At 42.0% G+C, this 25,990-nt stretch overlaps 1 protein-coding gene across 15 annotated transcripts in view; it reads left to right on the top strand.

The window, feature by feature from the left end:
• Positions 1–572: 572 nt before the first annotated feature.
• LOC121551713 (muscleblind-like protein 2a) overlaps positions 573–25,990 on the top strand; it is an 81,360-nt gene continuing 55,942 nt past the window's right edge. For 13 of the 15 annotated variants that reach the window (XM_041864447.2, XM_041864439.2, XM_041864446.2 and 10 more), the window contains exons 1-2: positions 573–814; positions 15,382–16,252. In XM_041864447.2, the coding sequence (XP_041720381.1) occupies positions 16,079–16,252 (174 nt within the window). In that variant the 5' untranslated portion in view covers positions 573–814; positions 15,382–16,078. Of the gene's footprint in view, positions 815–4,332; positions 4,613–14,214; positions 14,364–15,381; positions 16,253–25,990 lie in introns of those variants that run through there. The other 2 variants (XM_041864437.2, XM_041864438.2) reach the window with 2 other exon arrangements.

Raw genomic sequence — 25,990 nt, 5'->3', positions numbered from 1 at the left:
GCAATGCAAATGTTTGCATAATAATACCACTACCCCCCCTGTAGTCTAGTGCATCCTCCTTTACCATTCTTTGGCATCCCTGAACCGAAGATATTTATAACTAACCTAAGATAGTTCATCTGTGTCGTTCACTGTGGGAGCAAATGAAGCAAAGGGGGCAGAACAAGCAAGGAGGTAGGCAAAGCCAAGCACGAGCTAGCGAGATCCTATTCGTGCGTTGTAGCATGTATTTGCATATTTTCGTTAGGGAACGCCTCCTCTGTAAAGTACGCGTGTGCACAAACTCAATTCGACCTTGCACTCCTTCTAAATAAATACATTTTAAACTTTGGCAAAGCGTAAAGTCTATAAAACAGTGCACTGTATTCGTAACAGATTACAGTTTTGGAAACATAAACATTTATTGAGATCAGATGTTTCATCGATTATAAAATTAGAAAAATGTTGGCCCAATTTCACCTAGTTCCATCCTCTCCCACTACCACTGGACTTCCTCTCACTACCATATTTGGTGGAGAGAAAACGTTCTAAACGGATGCTTCAGCTTTATAACCCCTGTGACGTGTCTGGGTTACTCCTTCTGGCTGTGACTGAACTGCAAAATAGCTTGTTGCTTGTGCAACACGATAGCCTTACTGTAAAGTAATTCGTGGTGAGAAAAAGTAATTTCTGCCTTTACCGATTTTAAATTGTCCTACTAGAATGTTTGCAACTCGATAGTCCATATTATTTTACCTTTCCTGGAAGTAGTTCCGCGTGGGTCGTTGGACGTCTCTTGACTGCGCGCGGTGACAAGTACAGCTGGATGCGACAGGTAAGCAGGTAGCCAGCTAGCATAGAATAGCTAGCTAGCTCAATTCTTTCTTGGGTTGTTACGATTTTGTTTAGTTACCTGTTAGGTAGTTAGCCAGTTTGTTAACTCGTCACCTTGTGCTTAGCGATGTGAATGTTGTTGCCAACATAGATAGCTAGCTATGTTATTACCGGCGCGACCTAACGTTATTTCGTTTTGCCGCAGCTAACAACTTCAACAGGAATGCTAGCTAACGTTATCTAGCTAACATCTCGTAGGCTTTCAAAGTGAGTTGACAGATTTTGTAGAAACTATTGTTTCAGTTAGCCAATGTTGTCAGCTAGCATTGAATTGCCCCCACGAGGTAGTTTTCAACTATTAGCTAGAACTGTTTGCTAACTTCACGGCACGCGAACATGTTATCGAGCTGTCAAAGCTTCAGGTGGCTGTCAGTGTCACTATTAATGTTGTTGACTAGATAGATAGTCGTAGTACCTAACTAGCTAACTAGTTGGCTTTGGAAAGTCAATGTTGCCATGCCAATGCAAACTAGCTAGTTACCTAAATTAAATTCCATCGCCACATCTTGCTCCAATTTAAAGGGGGAGAGAAGAGTAATCTATTCATTACTAGGTTAGGTTGAGCACCTCTAGATGTCTCTTTCAGGTGCCAAATGACAGTGTGTTGCAGACATTATCAGCCTCACTAACAGTACATACATCATATTGTAGGTTAAGTAAACATAATGTAGGTTCTATAACTTTGACATATAACATATATTTTATGACTTAGGCATACACAAACTCACTCACACAGTGTTCTTGTAGAGAGAGTGAGTGAAGGTCAATAGGTTATTCATGTGTGTTAATGTGCCAAAGATTATCAATGCTGATGATTTAGTAAGGCTCAATAAACAGTTGGGCTATGCATGTGACTCATAATTATTTTATTCCATGCTCTGATGTTCATGTGTGCACTGCAGACAGGCTACCGTTTGCAGAACAGAATAAAGATTTCAGACTTAACTAATGCAATAGCCTAGGGCTGATAGTTTTTTAATCCGGTTAACACATTTTATTTTCCTCAGTGGCCTGGAGAATTGCTAGCCAATGGACTTTAGAAGTCTGCAGTTAATGGTATAGCCTAGTCGTCAAGTAGCAGGTTATTGTGTGTCTTACAAAAAGAGATATCCTGAAATGGATATGCATTGCAAAGAACTGTTGATGAGATTCACAGAGGATATATAGGTCTATCCGTGGATCTGTTTTGTCCTTCATTGTAGGTAGCCATGGAAACCCACTGCTGATTGAGACTTGAAGATCTGCAACATAGCAGGGGCAAATGAACAATTCAACAAGATGGAGCCTCTTTGTATTGTCAGTCCTCTGAACAATGTTACATAGCTGCATTTGGATGTAGGGCAGGCCTTCCTCATCTCACACTATTCTATAGTGTTCTGTACATTTGACTAAGTCACATATTAATTGGTCAGCAGAAAGTCCTTCATCCAGGGAGTTAGAAGTGAAACACAACTCTGCCTCTTGATATTTAATTACAGCCAACAACAGGAAGGTAGCAGGCCATCATTGATCTTTCACTGGTTTCCATTATTTTCTTTATTCAAATCTTGGAAATGGAGAGAGACCACACCCTTTATTTTAAGTGGACGATTGGTGCTCTTGCCTCTTTTAGCCATAGGCTAAATAAATCAAATCAAATTCAAATCTATGTTTGTCATATGCACAGGATACAGTTTAAATTGTGTAATTAAATGCTTACTTGCAAGCTTCAACAGTGCAATGAAAGAAATTGAATAATACTATATGAAAACAGGGTAGGAATTTAGCCTAACAAGGTCTCCATGTTAAAATGCACTCAAAGTTCAAGAAATTCTCTTGGAAATCACTTGTGGAGTTCATAGCCTGTTGTTCTAATATCACAGTGAGGCACAAGGGTGAACCAGGACAGGGATTAGGGAGGGGATACATTGGTGGGAAGAAAGTAGCCTTACTTGTTTGTGCACAAGGCCTTTGTTTTCCTTTTGGGAATCTATTTCTGCAACATTACCTTCGTTATGGCTAGTATCCCATCGTTTCAAAGTGATTTGGATTTAGGTCGAATATTGGACTTCGTTTAGGACCACTTGCTCACCAATAGCCTCCTAGGCTATATTTTCCAGTTGTTTTCCTGCAGTCATCTCCCCTCCACCTCTGTCTGAAGCACTATCTAGTGTTGTCAAGCATAGCTGTAGCGTGTTCAGGTAGGTCCCCCCCTTCTCTCAGCATAGGGATGAGAGTAGAGCACCACGTGGGGGTTATTCACTAAAACCAAACGGAAGTAAACAGGCTGAAACGGGGAGGTACCTACCTGAATTTGTCCAATAAGAAACGTTTGTTTTCGTTTGCAAAACGTTTTGCTACGATGTGCACTAATGAATACGACCCTGTAAGTTGGGTCCCCTATTACGGTCTATGGGTGGGTCGCATGCAAAGATGACGTTGGTGGATGGCGCTAACATGATTTATTTTAGTCTGTCAGCTGCTGAGGTAGGATACACAATTCACTTTGTTTAGGAGGATAGATTAACACCACAGATTGAAAAAAATCCATTCCTATTATTTTTTTTTGCACTAGTTGTTATTGTCCGAGCTAGCCTTGAGGGTTATCAGGTTTATTTGGCAGTGGACTGGAAAGAGCATGTCTAGCCTCATTGATGTTGTTGATGAAGCACTCAGGCTGCCACATAATCTGCAGTCCATGTATGGGAGTGGGAGCTCAACGCAGACAGGGAGAGGGTGAGCGAGATAAAGAGGGAGAGTTGGATAGAGAAAGGTAGAGAATACAGCTGTTGTGTTGGATTGGAATCGAAAAATCGTGAAGCCAGGGCTCTGACTCATCAGTTCTGTGCTGCAGCCGCTCCATCCACCATGTCTGACTTGATACTAAATAGGCTGCTGTGTGTGTCGTCACCAGGGTGGGTTGGGGAGAAGAGGAGAGACAGTGTTCTCTTTCCTGTGGGGATGGTGCTAAGCTAATTGTCATGTTACAGTGCAGGTGGGGAGAGCTTATGCTCCACATCAGATCACTGCATATCAGACAGGTGTACAAAAAAAAAAAGTCCCTGTCTCTATTTCAAATAGGCTACTACTTTATAAATAGGTTACATACAGATATTAGCTTTATTATATACACTCTGTGTTTTAGTTTTGCCTATAGTGATACAGAGGAGGATGTGCTGTTTTCATGTTGGATGCCTAGTAGCCTAGATGTTGTGTCCTTCGTGGAATGGCCAAAGAGGGGATGGATGGCTTGTAACAGTTGAGCTGGGCATGAAATTGGGGAAATACCTTTAAGATCCAGCAGTGTCTGTGTCATTGGGTAGTTCTGCCTGCTTGCCAGTCAGTACCCTGTGAGCCAAACAGAAAACCGCTGTGACCTGATATCCCTTTTCCTATTGGCCCGAGCTGTGAGTGGGTGGACCTGGCTGGAGGTGGGTGGGCAGGCAGGCAGGAAGGGGCTGGCTGTGGGGGATGGCTGGAAGTGTTTCAGCCAGATAGTTGAGCAGACACTGCTCTGCTTCCTGTCTGCCTGCTCCGCTCCCCTCTGTGGCTGAGAGAGAAAGAGAAAAAAAATCCCTGTCTAGGCATGGGACTCTGGCTGCTGCAGCGCTCGGCAGCTCCTCGCAGGGAATGACAACAGTTCACATGGTCATTAGCTCCAGACTCTGAAGCAGGGAACTACTCCGAGGCATAGCAGCTGCACCTGGTGTGGCTTAAAGAGAGGCACGACAGAGCTATACGGGACTCAGCAAAAAACGAGGTGGGAAGAACGTCTCTGGTCTATATCTTTTTTTAAAAAGTTGTTTGCTGCAGTGTGGTGCATACCATACTGGGTGGGTAGGGAGTAGAAATGGAGTGTGTGTGTGGGAGAGGGAGCTACAGAGAGGGGGAGCACAAATGCGTGAGAGTGAGGGGAGCTCACCAGTACGGTCTAACAAGCACTTTGCGGGTTACAGCCACTGCTATTCCTTGTGCTTGTATTGGGACTTGTTGATGACGAGGGAAACTACCACAGGCAGACAGTGCCTCTCCCTTCTCTCCATGATGCAGAAAAATTATGCATACTTTTCTCTCCATGAAGTGTAGAGCACATGGACTAGCCAGAGAGAGAAAGATTTTTCTGATTTATTTTGTATTCTGCTCCATAGGCTGTTTCAAACGTTCCTTTTATGACAGGATATTGTTTGCCATATAAAAAAATGAGTTTCACTTTCAATGCAGTCAGTTCATAGGCGTAGCTAAAATATTTTCCTCTTGTACTGGAGGTGGACATGAAACACAGAGCCGTGGGCTGGCTCCCTAATTAGCCTTGTTGGGCTTCTTACAATTTTAAGGAGGTCCCACATCTTTTATAATCACAGAGGAGGTCCACAGCCACACTCCACAGTAAGCACTTTATCCACTGCTAGTATGAGAGGGAGCTGGACATGTTGACCGGTGCTGTGCAGCCTGGAATGATCAGGAAAACACTAGAACGGTGTCTGTCTAACTAACAGTTGGCAGTCATGGGTCGAAGTGGAGGAGGAAGTGGGTGTTTGTTTTCTGAAATGGAATACCGGTTCAGCCCTTCCTGTTACAAAAATAAACAACAAAAAACAGCAAGGCCAGTGCTGCGAGCCTGAGCAACTCCCTCCCTAAATTGATTCACATGTGAGTTGTCACTGCTGACACAGAAAGGTAATTAGCCATGCCTTTTTAAAGGATTGGGAGCTTTTAGGGAATATTGAGCTTTTAGCTAATTTTTTCCTCCAGACCTTTTAAACATTAACAACAATCTACGTTACCTTGAAAATAAGCTCTTTATGTCCAAGCACTGATTTTGTGTGAGTGCTGTGATGAGAGGAAAAGAAAGCTGAATCATTTGGCCCTCACATTAGCATGGCATTTCAGTGAAAGGATAGTTCTGTTTTAAAATGGCCACATTGGAAGTAATTTCAGAATTAGCCTGCTGGTTGGTCATGAGTCATAGCTTGACAGTTGAGTTGTTTTTTACAGTGTATTCAAGGGGTTTCTCTTCCAGAACTAATGGAAAGCGTTTTAATTTAGTTAAATGCAAATTTTTTAAAGACAGACTGGCTATTAGAGGATCATCTGAAGTTGGATGATATAATAGTTTCACAAAAAAAAATCCTGAGTAACTTTTGTGTGAATGCACAGTTGCACCCACATCTTTTAGTACTCGAGTCAGGAAAGTCCATGACAGTCACAGTAAATAGGTCTTCTGTCTGTTACAGGCTACATAAACTTAAAATCCAGCCCTCTCATTGGCTGTCAGATCTATATTGAGCTGTAGATGGGCTAATCAGGGCAGAGGATTGGTTAAATATCCTATAGGCCAGTTCCCTGTGTCAGTGGCATGAGATGACCATCGTGGTCACTGAGTTTTAGTTAAGGCTATTAGGATATGAGGCACACATTTCTGCTGACTGTTAAATATTCTCTGCTTTGCCTCTTCCCAGTAGCCCTGCTTAGCTTAGTCCACTAACCTCTGCTTAGCTAGTGTCACTCATTTCTCCTTACGCTAATGACATTTGATAATTTGAAGATCCAAGGCGCTGTAGCTAATGCCAATAACAATTTGCAGGAGGGCATACTTTAATTTCCACCCATTTATCCTGCCTTATATCTGAATAGCAGGCCTATGTTTTGCTTCGAAAATATGCATTGGTAAGATATTTGTGTAGACTTGCAGGACATTGTGATATACAAGTTAGGCTTATTTAAATACGTTCCCTTATGATGTGGATATACTTTAATTTGTGAATTTAACAACATCTTTTGAAGAGATCTGCATATCAAATACGTAGCCTAGGCTATATTTTCATGTCAAATTTTCAGCAAACGGATTGCACGATACGGCAGTTGACATTTTGAAATTCAGAACAAAATGCCGTCATCAAATATGCTCTTTAGAACCATTGTTAGGATGGTAAACATGACAGAAATCATTTTTTAACTAGCCTGATCATATATAAAAAACAAAAACACTATTACTCTTGTATTTCCACAACCAGTTTCGCTTTCATTACACTGAAGCACACTCATACTCTTTGCTGCCATGGAAAATGTGGCCTACTCGTGTTCCTCTTGGCCATATAAGGTGGATTGCCATCTCTGCATGGTAATATATTCGAAAGAGCAGGTATTCATTTGCTTGGTTGTTATAGACCTGCTGTTTAACACCTAGCTGGTGCTTTAATAAGATCGTCTCTAGTCTGTCAAACGAAAACGATGCAAAGTGTAGATTAGGCCTATCTCTCAGGTTGACAACATCCAGGAGAGACTAACACCGCATACACAGCTAACAGGATACAGGGGTGGTATTCAGAGGTCAAGCTAATGACTTTCACTCGAGAGAACCCTGGACTAGCCTGGCCTGCTCTCATTCAAATTAGGAGATGACCAAGATAACGCCTGGCCAGCTGGCCTTAGTAACTGTAATCCTTCAAGGTCTAGTCGTAACATGGAGCTTTCCCCAGTCCCCACAAATCTCTGGCCTGCTCTTGGGTCTCCTTTCCTGGCTGGTTAGGCTAGCTGCTCTTTGGTAAAACATTGCACTTTTACTGGATGGCATGTCTTTGCCTGCCTCTTTTCAAGGGACAGAGCAATAGCCTACAGTTCTTTTTTTTTGTGGTGGAAAGCCAAAAAAGCTTGACTGTTGAGCACTGTGCACATCACTCTGTCCTGGAAGCACCAAGAGAGAGCTGGGCGGGGGCGTACAGGACTAATCTGTGCAGGTCACAACAAGGGTGTCACATGGCCCTACCTAGCTGCGCACCATCTGTCCCTCCAGTCGTCCTCATCAGCACTCTTTCCTGGAGGCATTTCCGCTAGGTTAGCCTCAAAGTATTCATACCCCTTGACTTATTCCACATTTTGTTGTGTTACAGCCTGAATTTAAAATGGATTAAATATTTGTTTTTGTCACCCATCTACACACAATATCCCGTAATGACAGTGAAAACATGTTTTTAGAAATTGTAGCAAATGCATTGAAAATGAAAAGTGAGTCTTTCTGGGTAAGTCTCAAGGAGCTTTTCACACCTGGATTGTGCAACATTTGTCCATTTGTTATTTTCTAAATTCTTCAAGTTCTGTCAAATTGGTTGTTGATCATTGCTATACAACCATTTTCAGGTCTTGCCATATATTTTCAAAACTGTAACTTGGCTACTCAAGAACATTTACTGTCTTCTTGGTAAGCAACTCCAGTATAGATTTGGCCTTGTGTTTTAGGTTATTGTCCTGCTGAAAAGTGAATTAATCTCCCAGTATCTGGTGGAAAGCAGACAGAACTAGGTTTTCCTCTAGGATTTTGCCTGTGCTTCGTTCCATTCCGTTAATTTTTTTAATCCTGAAAAACTCCCCAGTCCTTAATGATTACAAGCATACCATAACATGATGCAGCCACCACTATGCTTGAAAATATGGATTGTGGTACTCAGTAATGTATTGGATTTGCCCCAAACATAACACTTTTCAGGACAAAAAGTGAATTGCTTTGCCACATTTTTTTTACAGCATTACTTTAGTGCCTTGTTGCAAACAGGTTATTCTGTACAGGCTTCCTTCTTTTTACCATGTCAATTAGGTTAGTATTGTGGAGTAGCTACAATGTTGTTGCTCCATCTCATTTTTCTCCTATTACAGCCATTAAACTGTAACTGTTTTAAAGTCACCATTGGCCTCATGGTGAAATCCCTGAGCGGTTTCCTTCCTTTCCGGCAACTGAATTAGGAAGGACGTCTGTATCTTTGTAGTGACTGGGTGTGTTGATACAGCATCCAAAGTGTAATTAATAACTTCACCATGCTCAAAGGGATATTCAATGTCTGCTTTTGGATTCTTTTTTTACCCATCTACCAATAGGTGCCCTTCTTTGTGAGGCATTCGAAAACCTCCTTGATCTTTGTGGTTGAATCTGTGTTTGAAATGCACTGCTCAACTGAGGGACCTTACAGATAATTATATGTGAGGGGTACAGAGATGAGGTATTCATTCAAAACTCATTTTAAGCACTAATATTGCACACAGTGTGAGTTCATGCAACTTATGACTTGTTAAGCACATTTTTACTCCTGAACTTATTTAGGCTTGCTATAACAAAGGGGTTCTATACTTATTGACTCAAGACATTTCAGCTTTTCATTTTTAATTAATTTGTAAACATTTTGAAAAACATAATTCCACTTTGACATTATGGGGTATTGTGTGTCTAGGCCAATTACAAAAAAATTACATTTTAAATTCGAGCTGAAAAAGTCAAGGGGTGTGAATTTTCTGAAGGCACTGTATATGTAGCCCATGTACAGTGAATATAGGAAATCTTAGGATCGGCTAGCGTACAAACACAGGGGCTCAGTAATATGCTAGGGCTAAGCTATGCTATATCATATGGCTGTATCAGCTCTCTCTCGCTCAAGTAACCTGATATCCAGGCCATTCTCCATGATATGTAGGCTACCAGGTATCTTAGCTGTGTTTTTCGTATTTTCTGAACCAGGAAAGAAGAGTGTAGAGTAGGCCAATAAGATGTTACACTGGTAACCTGACATATGAAGGCCTTTCTGCTTTTCTTATCTATCTCACCCTGATATGGGGTCATAACACATTGAAAGAAGACACTGCGTTGCCATTTTGTTTTTAATCTTTTAGCAAAATTCCATTACAATAAAAGCGTTAGAGCTTTTTGCTACTTTGCCCCCACTCACACTGTAACCCAGACAATTATTCAAATAGCACATCGATTTGTGGGAATTGCTGATGCCGGGTAATTGAGAAATACTTGGCTTCTAAGCGATGATGATGATTCAGCCTTTATCATGATTTAGGAGCAAAAAATATTTTCTGAGCCAATTAGAAACCTAGAAAAAATATATTAATAACTGGTGAGGAAATGCAGTACTGCATTACACAATCCTAACTTCAAGCATTAGTTGGGAAAATGCTAAACTGACCCAAGATCAGCATCTTGGGGCAAATTCACCCTACTCCATATTACATGTGGCCAGTGGTGTAAAAATACTTTAAAGTACTACTTAAGTAGTTTTTTTTCGGTATCTGTACTTTTATTATTTATATTTTTGACAACTTTTAATTTTACTTCACTACATTCCTAAAGAAAATAATGTTATTTTTACTCCATACATTTTCCCTGACTCCCAGTACTCGTTACATTTTGAATGCTTAGCAGGACAGGAAGTGGTCCATTTCACCCACTTATCAAGAGAACATCCCTGGTCATTCCTACTGCCTCTGATCTGGCTGACTCACTAAACACACATGCTTCGTTTGTAAATTATATCTGAGTGTTGGCGTGTGCCCATGGCTATCCGTAAATTTAAAAAAAAACTAGAAAATGTCTACGTCCAGTATGAAGAAATGTAGAGGTAGTTTTGCTAGCCAATTCTAACTAGCCTTAGCACAATGACTGGAAGTCTATGTATGGTACTGTATCTACTAGCATTCTAGCAGTTACCATAGACTTCCAGTAATTGAGCTAACACTAGTTAGCAACTTCCTTCAAACTGCATGCAGAGACCTAAAAATGGTATCCGCAAGTTCATCTTACTCTGGGGAAGTAGATAAAGGGCTTCATTGCCAAAATCCTGAATTTTCCCTTTAAGGCCTATTTGATTTTGTATGATACAGTAGCCTAGTATAGTATAGTATGTTACAACGTAACAAATACATTTGGCTCGATACCAACCAGTAAAATGAACCCAAGTGAGGTTAAGTAATTTTGCTGCCTGGAACAGTATCCTTAATCCGTCTTGCACCCCCCATAAAATGAGACCATCTGTGTTTTGTTTTTTTGGGCGGAAGATTCTAAAAATAAAAAGGTATTAATTGTGAAAGGTCACATCTGACATGATTCTTACCTGCTTCTTTCTTAGCGACTGACATGTCCCTGGGGAGATGCTGTGAAATTAAATCCTGCCTTTAAGACTGCAGGATTGGTGTCGAGAGAGAATGCATCTCATTTCATATTTGCAGTACGGTTCTAAAGTGGGCCAATTTCCGAGATGACAGGATGGTGTTTTACCACACACACACACACACACACACACACACACACTAGGGTTGGGCTGATATACAGTGAGCTCAAAGTATTGGTACAGTGACAAATATTTTGTTACAATAACTATGAGGTTAAATTGCAGACTGTCAGCTTTAATTTGAAGGTATTTTCATTAGGGCTATCCCCGACCTAATTCAAATCTTGGTCTGTTCTTTCGATTAATCGACTGTTCGAAATTTTAAAACGTGTATTTTTCCATATGTAGACACACCCTATGTGTTTTAATAAAATCAACTATGTCTAGTCTACTGAGCTTGTCTGATGCTTTAAGCACACTGTGATTAAATAATTAAGACACACAAATGACTTGAGAGAGCCAGAGATCAAGATAGCCTAACCAGAAGAAGAAAAAAAACTGTTCTGCCATTACACTCTCGAAGTTGCCGGTAATAGGCTACACCAGGGGTCGGCAACCTTTTTATAGTACCTATTTATCTTACAATTTCTACCGATCTGCGTGCCAGTGATGATTTTCCTATGCACATTTTCATGGAGAAGTTTCATTTATTTTATAATAGTCTTCGTATCTCGATCATTGTCATGTGATTAATACAAATTCTATCAAAATCTAAAAGTAACTTCTATTGCCATTGCCAACTATGTAGAAATAGCCTACATAAAGCCAACAAATAAAAACATTAGCCTGCAGGTAGAAAATATCCTGATAAAAGTAATTTACATTGGCTACGCATGGAACTTGAAACATATCAACTATCAACTTGGTCCAGCCCTAAGTCAAGCTAACAAACTTGCATCATTGTATAAAATATTCTGGACCCTCAGAGTTTCCCGCACCAGTGAGCTCGGGACAGACACAGCTGTAGGCACACTGAGTGGTTATGGAAAGGGAGAGATGAATTTGGAAGCTGGAAAGACTTTTCAAGTAGACTACATTGAGGAATTATTGGCATTCTCAAGGATGTAAAAACCGACTTTTGTTTACTTGCTGTTTTGAGGTGAAGAAAAAATTACTTTGAGAAGCTCCACAGCTCATTAGTGGTGTTGAGTTAAGACAATCAGAAATACTATCAGATCCCCAAATGGGCACATTTATAAGCCTACATTTGCGCGCAGGCCAGGTAGCCTAGGCCTAATTCTATGCGTAATCAGGTGCGTGTCCTTACTCAACATTGACATAAGCGCTCCAAACAAAACACAATGAATTAATTGACAACCCGTAAATGGAATGAAATAAACCAAAACTTGTTTCTCACAAGTGTAGCCTAGGTTGTGCGTTCTGCAAACAACGTGCCACTCTGACAATGAGAACTGTGAATGACAGTAGTAGTAGTAGTAGTAGTAGTAATAATAATAATAATACATTGAATGCATGAACATAAATTATGGTAACCAAACAAACATTGTGGATTAGAAATTATGGGAATTAACGGTAAATGTACTACTGGTGATACTGGTGTCCCATCCCGACAGCCTCCGCAATGGATTAGTCAACTGAGACAGGCGTCAATCAAGACGTGCCATAATTTTTTTTGCAACTGCTCAACTTCAAAATTATCGGTCGACCAACAGCCTGTCGACTAAATGAGTTCAGCCCTAATTTTCATCCATATCGAGTGAAACGTTTAGAAATTACAGCACTTTTTGTACATAGTCTCCCCATTTTAGGGCACCAAAAGTATTGGGAGAAATTCATCTGTGTATTAAAGTAGTCAAAAGTTTAGTATTTGGTCCCATATTCATAGCACGCAATGACTACATCAAGCTTGTGACTCTACAAGTTGGTTGGGTGCATTTGCTGTTTTTTTGGGTTGTTATAGATTCTTTTGTGCCCAATAGAAATTAATGGTAAATAATGTATTATCTGATTTTGGAGTCACCTTTATTGTAAATAAGAATAGAAAATGTTTCTAAACTAGATGAGAAAGTAACAGACGCACAAATATCATAACCCAAGACATGCTAACCTCTCGCCATTACAATAACAGCGGAGGTTAGCATTTTTTTGGGCGGTATGATATTTGAATCTAACTTTCTCACTCATCATTATTCATGATTCATTCAGGATTATCCGTAATCATGGTAGCATCCACATTAATGTAGAAGTGTTTAGAAACATATTTTTATTTACAATGAATTTGACTCCAAAATGACACTACATTATTTACCATTCATTTCTAAAGATTATTTAATGAGAATGTGACTATAACATTGCAAATAAGCCCATAGAGTATGCCTATAAGTTGGTTTCCAGGTCCATAAATGGAGCATCATGGCTGATAATGGTTAGGCCTACTTTAACTTGTCACCAGCAGCTTGTTGCATGGTTGTAGTCATAGATATGGAAATGTGAAGATAAAAAAAATACTCTATTGAAGCAGACCTGCATGTGACATAACTGCCCATGATATGGAGCTAAGTGATCAAAGATGGAGGGGGGGTCTATCTTACAGTAGGCTACTGCCATGGCTTTTACTGTCTGGAATCGCTTTCTTTCATGACCACCAAGGCTACTCCCTCATAAAGTTTTGACTACGATTTGCTTGTATGGAGTCCGACCAATGTCTCTTGTTCATTGTGGAGTGCAGTATGCTCACTATGCTGGTGTTGTACTTATTTTGCCCCATGCCTTTGAATGGAGGGATCTGTGGGATATGAAACAGTGAAGGGAATTTTAAACAGCAGCTGCAGGTTTTTACAACCCTCTCTCCCTTGTTCGCCTGCCCCACCCCCACTTCCCTCTCCCAGTTATCACCAGAAAATATTTCCAGATGCTCCAAGGGAAACAGGCTCCCTGCACGGTAGTCGGTTTGTAATGGATTCAAAAAGCAAGCTAAAGGATATGTCATTTTCTTTATTTGCTAAAGGATATGTCCTTTTCCCCCCCTCCCCAACCCCAGTAGACGGAGGACAGTGCCTGAAAACGGATGCAGAGCGAGAGCCGCGAGACTCATTCTCTCTCTATGAATTGAAAATCTGCTGGCCGCATCAATGACCTGCTGTCTAATTTGACTGGTACAGTAGTGTCTGGTTGGTGTTGAGGCGCTTTAGGCACCCGGGCAGTGGCGTAATCGTGTCTGGCACATGCATCTGTCTCGGTCTCTCTCGCTCTGCCTGTTGGATGGCTTCCCGGAATACTGCTGCGCTGCACGTTTTCTATTCGCTTGCGGCTCTCGTCACGGCATTACTCGACAGGGTGGGTGGACCCCAGGGGCTTTATCCCACCTATACCGCACTGGCTTGGCTTACTGCACTCTTGCTGTCTCATTGTACAGGGGTCGTTGCCATTCTCCGCTCTGCTTTGTATTCAACACGCGTGAGGGCTGCACCGGGCAAGTTGGCGCACAATGACGCAAAGTAATGATCGGGAACTCAGACCAAGTGGCAGCTGAATAACCTCGCAACCGCCCTCTGTTGGTTTACACGATACTTCAAGCCAGCCTCCTCCTACCCAGCCACACACACAAACAAGGTCGCGCACACACTCTCTCACACTCACCACTAAAAACAGGGTGCCAGACGCCTGTATATCAATGTGTTTTCGACAGTCATATTATTCTCCTGGTTATTATGATAGGCTAAACATTATTATACAATTTCTCAATGTTTGGCTTAGGCCCTACATTTCTAGGCCACAAGCTACAGTTTTGGCGTTAAAGTCTACTAGAGCACTAACAACTGTGGTTAAAGTTAGAACAGGACAGAATAGGCCATGAAATTGAGAACATTTTCTTATGGCTTAAGCTGATTCCGATTTGGAGGGCTCAACGCAATTCCTGATAATGGATCTTGTTATTGCAGATCAAAAATGTGCTTAGGTGGTGGGCATGTCAGGGGGCGTGGCAATGAGCGTGGTCGGCCTGTCTGCGCTGCACATAAAAAATAATAATCTTTGAGTCCCCCATCTAGGCGGTGGATAGAAATGTTGGCATTTTTAAGCACATTTTCTGCAGTTCTACTATTTTTTTTGCGGTTTTAAAGCTAGTTTCCTGCAATTCAATGCATTTTGCCATGGCTAATGCTGTGTTATTTTGCTTGCGCATAATAACAAAATGTATAATATTGCTAAATTCATTGTTTTGTTTTTCAAAAAAGTAATTAAAGAGAACTTTTTTTTTTATTTGGACTTAGGCAACCCAAAAAGACACTTAGGCGGCCTGCCCAAGTATTACAATGGCAGAAAAATCCCTGAATACTTTTGCCTATGGGTCTGTATTGGTTAAGCACATTCACAGCTTTGTTATCTTGTGAACAGTAGATTTATTGCCATTTTATTTCTTTTTCTAGAGTTTTCTGATTGATTGTTCACTCTTCTTGAAAGGATATTTGGGGAAATAATGCTGTCCCCAGCAATACGTTTCCAGTTTATTTCATAAACCGTTTTAGCATAAAATAAAACAAACTGAGACTGTTGCATTAATGCTTCAGGCAGTTGTTTAGCTACTCTCTCTGAAAATAATCTCTCTCTCTCTCTCTCTCTCTCTCTCCAGATCGTTGACAGAAAGTGCCTTGTCAGACAATATCCCTACTTGAAGCTGCCTGCGTGCGCCTCCACCACCAAGCCTGCAGCATTCCCTCCCTTGCTGTGACAGAAGATAGCTCATCCTCAGCCCCTGCCCTACCATCTCATCTTTACCAGGCTCCGTCGTTGCGCTAGAGAAACCCAAGCGGAAAGATTTAACTGCAGAGGTTGGGGGAACTGGCCAGCCACTCTGCCAAAACACAGAGTGCTGACTGACTCATTCGGACAAGTTTAGTCAATACCCAACCCACCGTCTGCACCCACTTAATATTCTCGCCCAAGCAGTGCCATCACCCTCGAAATAGCACCAGTTCTCCCCCCTCCCCCCCACTACCACCACATTTGGACGGTCCGTCAGTCCAGCCTGCCTCTGAGCATGCCCCTGTTGCCCTGTCAGTGGCCTGCACCTGGGACTAACTGATTGACGAGCGACATCTCTTGATTGACAGCTTCTCTGATAGCCGCCATCTCCCAAGCTGCGACCACGGCCGGGTTGCAAGTCCACCAACTCTGCTGCTCTGAAGTCCGCAAGGGCAAACGACTTTCACTGACCCACATTTTATTTTTGCTACACTTTTAGTTGTTTTTTTAGCACACTGAAGAGCCATTAGCGAATAGCCTTTCCTAAAACAAGTGGCTAGCTCGACCCCACCCCCGGCATTGCTATGGCTTTAAATATTGCTTCGATGCGAGACACAAAATGGCTGACGCTGGAGGTGTGCCGGCAGTTCCAGAGGGGGACATGTTCGCGGAGTGACGAGGAATGCAAATTTGCGCACCCGCCCAAAAGCTGCCAGGTGGAGAATGGAAGGGTGATTGCCTGCTTTGACTCGCTAAAGGTAAGGAATGCTAGCAACCACAGCTCGGCCGGCGGCTGTAACGCTTGGAGCTTATCCATATTGAAGAGCAGCAGAGCAGATATAAAGGGGAAGTATTTATTCTAAGGCACATGTGTCAAACACAAGGCCCGCCGGCTGGATCCGGCCCGTGACACATTTCTATCGGGCCCGTGCTGTGCGCCAAAGGCAGTGCATTGCCACACACATTCCTCTTCCTAGACCCACACACACACACACACCTCCTCTCAGAGACCCACACACACACACACCTCCTCTCAGAGACCCACACACACACACACCTCCTCTCAGAGACCCACACACACACACCTCCTCTCAGAGACCCACACACACACCTCCTCTCAGAGACCCACACACACATACCTCCTCTCAGAGACCCACACACACATACCTCCTCTCAGAGACCCACACACACACACACACCTCCTCTCAGAGACCCACACACACCTCCTCTCAGAGACCCACACACACACACCTCCTCTCAGAGACCCACACACACACACCTCCTCTCAGAGACCCACACACACACACACACACCTCCTCTCAGAGACCCACACACACACACATACCTCCTCTGAGACCCACACACACACCCAACCATGAGCCAGCCAGTGTGCTGTATCATATCATCACTAAACATTAGAAGCATCCCCAACTGTTTTCCTTAATGGTACTGACTGATTTTAAGCGTGTTGTAGGAACCGGGTCATTGCTGTACTACAGAAAATGTCATATTGGTTGTCAAAAAGTTATTAGATAAAGGATTCACATGTGAGTATAAATTAGGACACGTGAGTATGATGAGTCAACCGTTTATGAAAGTACAGCCTGATGCACTCCCAAATTGTGCTGCTTAAGTGTGTCCCATTAATAGTGCGCAGCGGAGGGAAAGTGCATGGACACATGCCACAGTCCTAGGCTACTAAAATGTTGCAGTCTGGCTTTGGTTTTTAAAGCTTGACAATGAATAAACAAACTAAATCTGCAACAAAACACCATGCAGAGGAGAAAGATGTAGGCCTATTACAGCAACATCTGAGCAGTAGCCTAGGCTGGCTACTCAACTGCAATACATACAGCTGCTTTCAACTACCGGTGATCCATGCAGTGCGAAAAATGAAAAACATGTTTTAAGTTTAAATGTTACAACAACCTACTTACATTTTTGTTATTTGCAGTTTTTTAATACCTTTTGATTAGGGTTGTAGCATATTATGCACCTCTGCAAGCATAGCAGCAAAGGCTAGACAAATATTATTTATGTTTAATTTAATTTTAAAATACACAACATCCTATGTACATTTTTAATGGACATTAAAAGAAGGGCCAGTTAGGGTCGCAGTTGTATGCAAACATTTTTCTAAAAAATCGTTTGTGTTTTTTCAATATGGCCATTACGGTGATTTGAGTTTGACACCCCTCTTCTAAGGGCTTCTGTGGTATTGCTCTCCAAATCCTTTGCTCATTGAATTGGGACAGATTTATGTTTAAATTGGGCACTACATAGTGAAGACCCCTTAAGTTCCCTACAAACAGGTATTTATTTCATAATGGCTTTGCTTATCCTGGTTTGAATAGATCTGTCTTGCTGTAGGTCTAATCATTGGTAAACAACTACCTAGTTATAGTAAGTTTAAAAGAGCCTGTTGAAGATGGCTCAGAGCCAGTGAAGGTAGCTTATACAGTGCATTCGGAAAGTATTCAGACCCCTTGACTTTTTCCACATTTTACCTTACAGCCTTATTCTAAAATTGATTAAAGTGTTTTTTTTTTCTCATCAATCTACACACAATACCCCATAATGACAAAGCAAAAACAGGTTTTTAGACATTTTTGCAAGTGTATTAAAAATAAAAAACGGATCACATTTACATAAGTATTCAGACCCTTTACTCAGTACTTTGTTGAAGCACCTTTGGCAGTGATTACAGCCTTGAGTCTTCTTGGGTATGACGCTACAAGCTTGGCACACCTGTATTTGGGGAGGTTCTCCCATTCTTCTCTGCATTTAATCCATTTTAGAATAAGGCTGTAACGTAACAAAATGTGGAGAAAGTCAAGTGGTCTGAATACTTTCTGAATGCACTCAATTCAATTGATGCAAATTAGTTTGGCCATATTATGTAACAATTTTGTAATATGAGGTGACTCAATCTGGAGCAGGTAGATGTGTAAACTACATGCCCTATAGATCATCCATACCACAGTATCACGTAAGTACACCTGATTTCAACATTTTGCCGTTCAGATGGTAGACACATCAGGGGAGGCGCTCAAATTAGAGAGTGTGTCAGTTCTCCACGCAATGCCAGAGTCTGACCTTCGCTCTATAGGTCAAGCTTGTCTGAGGTCTTCTGTCGTGATCTCTGCCACCAGTTGTGGGTGGGTTTTTTATACATGTAGCTCTGTTACCATTCCACGTCCATCCTTTATACTAGTGACCAACATCTGATCGGTGTAGAGGTGTCCGATGGTTCTATTTCTAGAACGTGTCAGCTGTTACACATAAAACAACATGTTGAATAAGGTGAATGTTTTTCTTTATTTAGCTTATGCAAGCAGTTGGTGCAATAGCATTGCATTGTGCATGGTCACACTTTATTTGGATAGTCACAAATAGATGATCTACAGATAGTCATACGATCAACACACTATCTGTTGATAAGCAAATGGTTACGAAAGAGTTAGGGTTTGGTTTCGAATAAGGGTTAGGGCTAGGGTAAGGGTTACGTTTAGGATAAGGGTTAGGTTTAGTGGATAGTTAGTTGAAATGTTGTTGACACTTATTGAACATCTACAAACCATCTACTTGGGACTATCCAGATAAAGTGTTACCTGGCGCATTCAAGGATTTATGTTTTATATTTAATTATCCTGATTTTTTTTTCTGCACTATGTAAACATTTTGTTTTAGACATTGAAAAGACCTAGGCCAATACTGCAATCATGCTGCCACGTAATCCAATAATTCAACAGTGAATCAATTAAAATTAAATATTAAAAAATCGGAGAACTTTCAAGCCGAAAGAACCTGACAAAAACCTGATAAGAACCTTGTATTAAAAGCGGGTCCCCTTACAAAAACATTACACAGCGAACTACTGCAGTGGGGATGGTGGAGTGCAGGCTACCTTATTTTTAAGACCGTGGCAGCAGTAGCTGCGATAAACTTACCCAGTGACAATGATGAATGACCAGAGAAACTGGAGCAGGTATCTTGCCGAACAATAGTCATACGTCACAATGCCTTAGCTTTTTAGGTGAAAGTGTGAGCTATTGCAGCAATTTTAAAGGGACACCAACAGAAGGTTATGCAGTGTTTAAACACAGTCTTCAAGGTCATGCTTTGGGTCAAAGGCAGCGGATCGAGTTTCACACATAAGAGTGAGTTGCGCTTTTTACATGATACCAATACTGGCAACTCACTGGGGGTCTGCTATTTTTCTGGTGCTGTTCCCACCGTCACTGACCCTATAAGAGTGTGAGTTACGGTCAATGTGCGTTCTACATTATACAACATCTCTGTCCAGCAATATTTAAGGCCAATATACTATACGTTTCATTTGCAAATCGTGAATGTCATCATCTGTAATGATCACCTCCATCTTGGCCTGTGTGGAATTCTGCCCACTTCAGTTCAGAACCAAACCCAATAACCACTCTATAACTACATGAGTCTTGGCAGCTCTACGTCATTTAGTGGCAACTCGCCGTTTAAACTGGCATTGTATTTATGGGGCCATCAGCTGTTTTCTTGGCAACCCCCTTGTTATTTGTAAAGCCACTGTGAGTTATTGCAGAGCAATTGGCCAATTGACTGGTGGTCTATTACAGCTGTCCGGCTCCGTCAAACCCTGCAACAGCTTAATGGTTTAACAGCTGACTCCAATTGGGATCGATTTGTAATCGCGCCGCGTAAGGACCTGACGTCCGTTCTCCGGGTGTTGGCCTACGTTTTGCTGTCAAGATGCAAACTGCATTGAAATGTTTGCATTGAAATGTTTGATTTGTCACTGACATTTAAATGCGGTGCTATTGTTCTTTAAAACTCACTACGAAGTGTAAAACAGATACTGAGATGTGAACAGTGCTATTGAGTCAGATATGAAGGAACTAACTGCAAGGCTATGATCTATGTTGAAATGGTGTGTCCTCCTAACCCTCGTTGTAAGCTCAGTGTTATTCTGGTGGTTATCTGGGGAGCCCTGTTCTGCTGACCTGTCCCTCCGAGGCATATCCTTCTGTGCCTCGGGAGCCAGTTGAGACATCACCACCAGGCCAATGTCAGAGTCCGAGCTCTCTCCCACGCACGGAACAAATTGGAACAACGGATGCTCCTCCTGACCCGGCTTTCTCTCCCAAATAAGACGTCCCGTGACAAGCGGAATGAATCTCATCCCATTATATCTGGAGCGTCTGCCTGCCTGGATCCTCCTCCTCAACCCCATCTGTGACAAGGTTATCTGGCCTGTCTGTAGCGCGAGGCATGACACGGGGAGATCTGAAGGGATCCATTCAAAGGCGTAACCTCAGAGAGAGGTTAGTCACCCGACCAAGAGGGCACACGGGGCGGGGGGATGGGCATTGAGACAGAGGCCAGTCAGGCACTGGCAGCAGAGCCCAGATAAACGCTGGCACGATTCACCTACAGAGGCAGGATGAACAGCAGGCTTTGCATTCTCCCTCCTCTGTGTGCTTTGCATTAACAAGAAGTGCAAGAGAAATGAATTCTGTCACAGGCATCGTTTATGTTCACCGTGCCGTCGTGACTTTGTCTTGCTGCTCTCAGCATTTCGTACCGTCTCGTGGATTGCATGCGTCCTTTCAGGTACTTTTCCCTCCCGATGGACAGAATTTCTGTGTCACATACGCACTTTGTGTGTCTGGCACAATATGTTATCATTACTGTAGGCAAAACGGTCCCTTACAATAATTAGGGTTTTAAAACCAGGTTTGCTTTGCGCTAACAGACACAAATTCAGGATACATTGGAGTGAGCCTGCCCCAGAGTAGGTTAGAGCGGAAGGATGTGTTGCCATAGCAATTTACCTGGCTAAAAGGTGAGCCACCTTCTTGACAACGGTTATCAGGTGTTGAATTCAGAATTTGCCGAAGTTGGCTCACTTACTCCTCTCACGCTTTGTGAGAGAGGCTACTGGTTTGCTTTGAACTAACCTGACAACAGTTAGACTACTGTCCAAGATGCTAACCAAGGGAACCATGACCGTGAAGGAGGAGGAGGGGATTGCGGACAGCAACGAAGGACAGAAGGTATCTGTCTATGAAAACATAAATTCCAGAGTCATGTGATTGTGTCACAGTGGCTGTGAGTGAATAGCCTGTTGTTCTTGAGTGTCGCCTGTTACTGACATGTCTAGGGGTATAACAGTTTACCAAACCCACGGTTCGGTACATATTGCAGTTTTGGTTTTGGGGTCATGATTTGGTTTCAGTACAGCGGGAAAATGAAATGCCAACAGTTACTGTAGTTAATTGTTGTTTATTTAAGAAAATACAAAGTGTTGGTATTCCTGATTCCATATATGATCATGAGTCATATAATGCCTGATGGGAGCACCATCAGGAATACCAACACAATTACTCAACAACACTAAAATATAATATGTAAATATGCGTTCTTGTGACTCATAAAGGGGTCGTGTCTGTAGCACAGTACTTCTCATTTCCCACTCCTTATAGAGGTGGGTATGCTACTACCTGTTTGCTGAAATGGGTGCGAGAGGGAAAAGTTCGTAACATGGCTTGAGCACTTTTACAAGGTGCTGAAATCCCCTATTCTTCTCAACCGCCGAGAATGGGCGCATATCCGCGGCTATAAACATACCTATCACTCTTATAGCTTCTTTGTCTCTGTCAGAATCCACTGCTTGAATGCAGTGGTGAGACGAAGTTGTGGTGTTTTTTTTTGTGTTTCCCTCTTGCTCCGGTGGTAGGAATACTTGGGTGAATTCAGTGTAAATGTGTTAACATGTTTGAGGTGTTGGCAGCTGCGTAGGCTATTCTCGTTCAGCAGTGGCGATATACTTTCTTTGTCCATCGCCATTGTAATCTACTGGGAAACCAAAATGTTCCCAAACTGGAGATTGAAACATTGATGGAATCCTCCTGGTTTATCGACCCAACCACTCGCCATCATACAGAAATAGTTCCCAGCTGTGCTTAAAAAAATACAGTTTGAAATGTGGCAATTAAGATTAGAATTTTAATTACAACGTACGCATAGTCTGTAGTTGTTTTAATGGAATAGCCTGAAATGTTTTTTCAGCTCAGATTTACTCGAGGCATACAACGCACCGTAGACATAGCCTATAGGCCTAGTGTTTTTATTTTGTATATTTTTAAAAAATGTATTAATTCGGGTTCACAGTGCGCACCGAACCGAGGTTCCTGTACCGAATGATTTGGCACGAATACGTGTACTGTTACACCCCTAGACACGTCCACAGTGACAATTTTTGGCACAGACATGGATTAGGGCTCTTCTCTCTCATTATGTAAATAATGGTTGTGCTTCAATCAACTGCCTATGACTAGACTCAATTGTTTCAATGTAAGATTGGAAGTCTTCTATGACATACAGTGCCTTCAGAAAGTATTCACACCCCTTGACTTTTTCCACACTTTGTTGTGTGACAGCCTGAATTAAAAATGGATTAAATTGACATTTTTGTCACTGGCCTACACACAATACCCCACAATGTCAAAGTGGAATTATGTTTTTAGACATTTTTACAAATTAATTAAAAGCTGAAATGTCTTGAGTCTAAGTATTCCACCCCTTTGTTATGGCAAGCCTAAATAAGTAAAGGAGTAAAACATTTGCTTAATAGTTGCATGGACTCTGTGTGCAATAATGGTGTTTTAACATGATTTATTTTATTTTTGAATGACTACCTCATCTCTACCCCACACATACAATTAACTGTAAGGTCCCTCAGTCGAGCAGTGAATTTCAAACACAGATTCAACCACAAAGACCAGGGAGGTTTTACAATGCCTTGTAAAGAAGGGCACCTATTGTTAAATGGGGGGAAATAAAATAAAAAGCAGACATTGAATATCTCTTTGAGCATGGTGAAGTCATTAATTACACTTTGGCTGGTGTATCAATACACCCAGTCACTACAAAAATACAGACATCCTTCCTAACTCAGTTGCCGGAGAGGATGGAATGGTGACTTTAAAACAGTTAGAGTTTAATGGCTGTGATAGGAGAGGATCGATCAACAACAGTTACTGTAGTTACTCCACAATACTAACTAAATTGACAGAGTGAAAAGAAGTAAGCCTGTACAGAATACAAATATTCCAAAACATGCATCCTGTTTGCATCAAGGCACTAAAGTAATACTGCAGAATATGTGGCAAAACAATGAGCTTTTTGTCCTGAATACAAAGTGTCTGGGGCAAATCCAATACAACAGATTACTGAGTACCACTCTCCATATTTTCAAGCATAGCGGTGGCTGCATCATGTTATGGTTATGCTTGTAATCATTAAGGACTGGGGAGTTCTTCAGGATAAAAAAGAAACTGAATGGAGCTCAGCACAGGCAAAGTCCTATAGGAAAACCTGGTTCTGTCTGCTTTCCACCAGATACTGGGAGATGAATTCCCCTTTCAGCCGCACAATAACCTAAAACACAAAGCCAATAACCTAAAACACAAAGCCAACTGGAGTTGCTTATCAAGAAGACCTGAGTTGCTGAGTTACAGTTTTGACTTAGTGCATTCGGAAAGTATTCAGACCCCTTGACTTTTTCCACTTTGTTACGTTACAGCCTTATTCTAAAATGGATTAAAGAAAAATGTTTTCCTCATCAATATACACACAATACGCCATGATGACAAAGCGAGAACAGGTTTTTCGAAATTTTTGCAAATTTATTACAAATAAAAAACATCTTATTTACATAAGTATTCAGACCCTTTGCAATGAGACTCAAAATTGATCTCAGATGCATCCTGTTTCCATTGATCCTTGAGATGTTTCTACAACAGGGCTCCCGACTGCATCTCATTGCTTCACTACAGACCCTGGTTCGATTCCAGGCTGTATCACAATCCGGCCGTGATTGGGAGTCCCATAGGGCGGCGCACAATTGGCCCAGCGTCATCTGGGTTTGGCCTAGCTAGGCCGTCCATTGTAAAAAATAATTTGTTCTTAACTGACTTGCCTAGTTAAATAAAGGTTAAAAAGTAAATAAATTGGAGTCCACCTGTGATAAATTCAATTGATTGGACATGATTTGGAAAGATACAGTGCATGTCAGAGCAAAAACCAAGCCATGAGGTCGAAGGAATTTTCCTGTGTCGAGGCACAGATCTGGGGAAGGGTACCAAAACATTTCTGCAGCATTGAAGGTCCCCAAGAACACAGTGGCCCCCATCATTCTTAAATGGAAGAAGTTTGGAACCACCACTCTTCCTAGAGCTGTCCGCCCGGCCAAACTGAGCAATCGGGGAGGTGACCAAAAACCCGATGGTCACTCTGACAGAGCTCCAGAAGGACAACCATCTCTGCAGCACTCCACCAACCAGGGCTTTATGGTAGAGTGGCCAGACGGAAGCCACTCCTCAGTAAAAGGCACATGACAGCCCGCTTGGAGTTTGCCAAAAGGCACCTACAGACTCTGACTATGAGAAGCAAGATTCTCTGGTCTGATGAAACCAAGATTGAACTCTTTGGCCTGAATGCCAAGCGCCACGTCTGGATGAAACCTGGCACTGTCCCTACGGTGAAGCATGGTGGTGGCAGCATCGTGCTGTGGGGATGATTTTCAGCGGCAGGCACTGGGAGACTAGTCAGGATTGAGGGAAAGATGAACGGAGCAAAGAACAGCGAGATCCTTGATGAAAACCTGCTCCAGAGCGCTCAGGACCTCCGACTGGGGCGAAGGTTCACCTTCCAACAGGACAACGACCCTAAGCACACAGCCAAGACAACGCAGGAGTGGCTTCGGGACAAGTCTCTGAATGTCCTTGAATTGCCCAGTCAGAGCCCGGGGTAGATTTTCCCAGTTTAGGGGTAGATCAGCTTTAATATTGCAGATAGATTGTAACTTCCATCAATGTAATTGTCTGCATCACTTCCAATCCCCCATATGTTTTTTTTCTCTCGCAAATATATATATATATATATATATATATATTTCCTTTAAAAAAAAAAATTATTTCCCTTTATTACTTTCCAACCCCACCACCCCTTCCCAGAGCCCGGACTTGAACCAGATCGAACATCTCTGGAGAGACCTGAAAATAGCAGTGCAGCAACAGTCCCCATCCAATCTGACAGGATCTGCAGAGAAGAATGGGAGAAACTCCCCAAATACAGGTGATCCAAGCTTGTAGCGTCATACCCAAGAAGACTTGAGGCTGTAATCGCTGCCAAAGGTTCTTCAACAAAGTACTGAGTAAAGGGTCTGAATACTTATGTAAATGTCATATTTCTAAAGACCTGTTTTTGCTTTGTCATTATGGGGTATTGTGTGTAGATTTTTTCATTTTAGAATAAGGCTGTAACGTAACAAAATGTGGAAAAAGTCAAGGGGTCTGAATACTTTCCGAATGAACTGTAAATGTACATGAAAATCTATGGCAAGACCTGAAAAATGGTTCTCTAACAATGATCAACAACCAATTTCACAGAGCTTGATTCTTACAGCCTCAGCAGAATGCTGTTGTGAGGTGTTGGATTAT

This window comes from Coregonus clupeaformis, chromosome 35 (assembly GCF_020615455.1).
Source record: "Coregonus clupeaformis isolate EN_2021a chromosome 35, ASM2061545v1, whole genome shotgun sequence".
In the NCBI taxonomy this organism is placed as follows: domain Eukaryota; kingdom Metazoa; phylum Chordata; class Actinopteri; order Salmoniformes; family Salmonidae; genus Coregonus; species Coregonus clupeaformis.
Note: the sequence above shows the minus strand (reverse complement) of the source record. Positions and strands in the feature narration are given on the sequence as shown.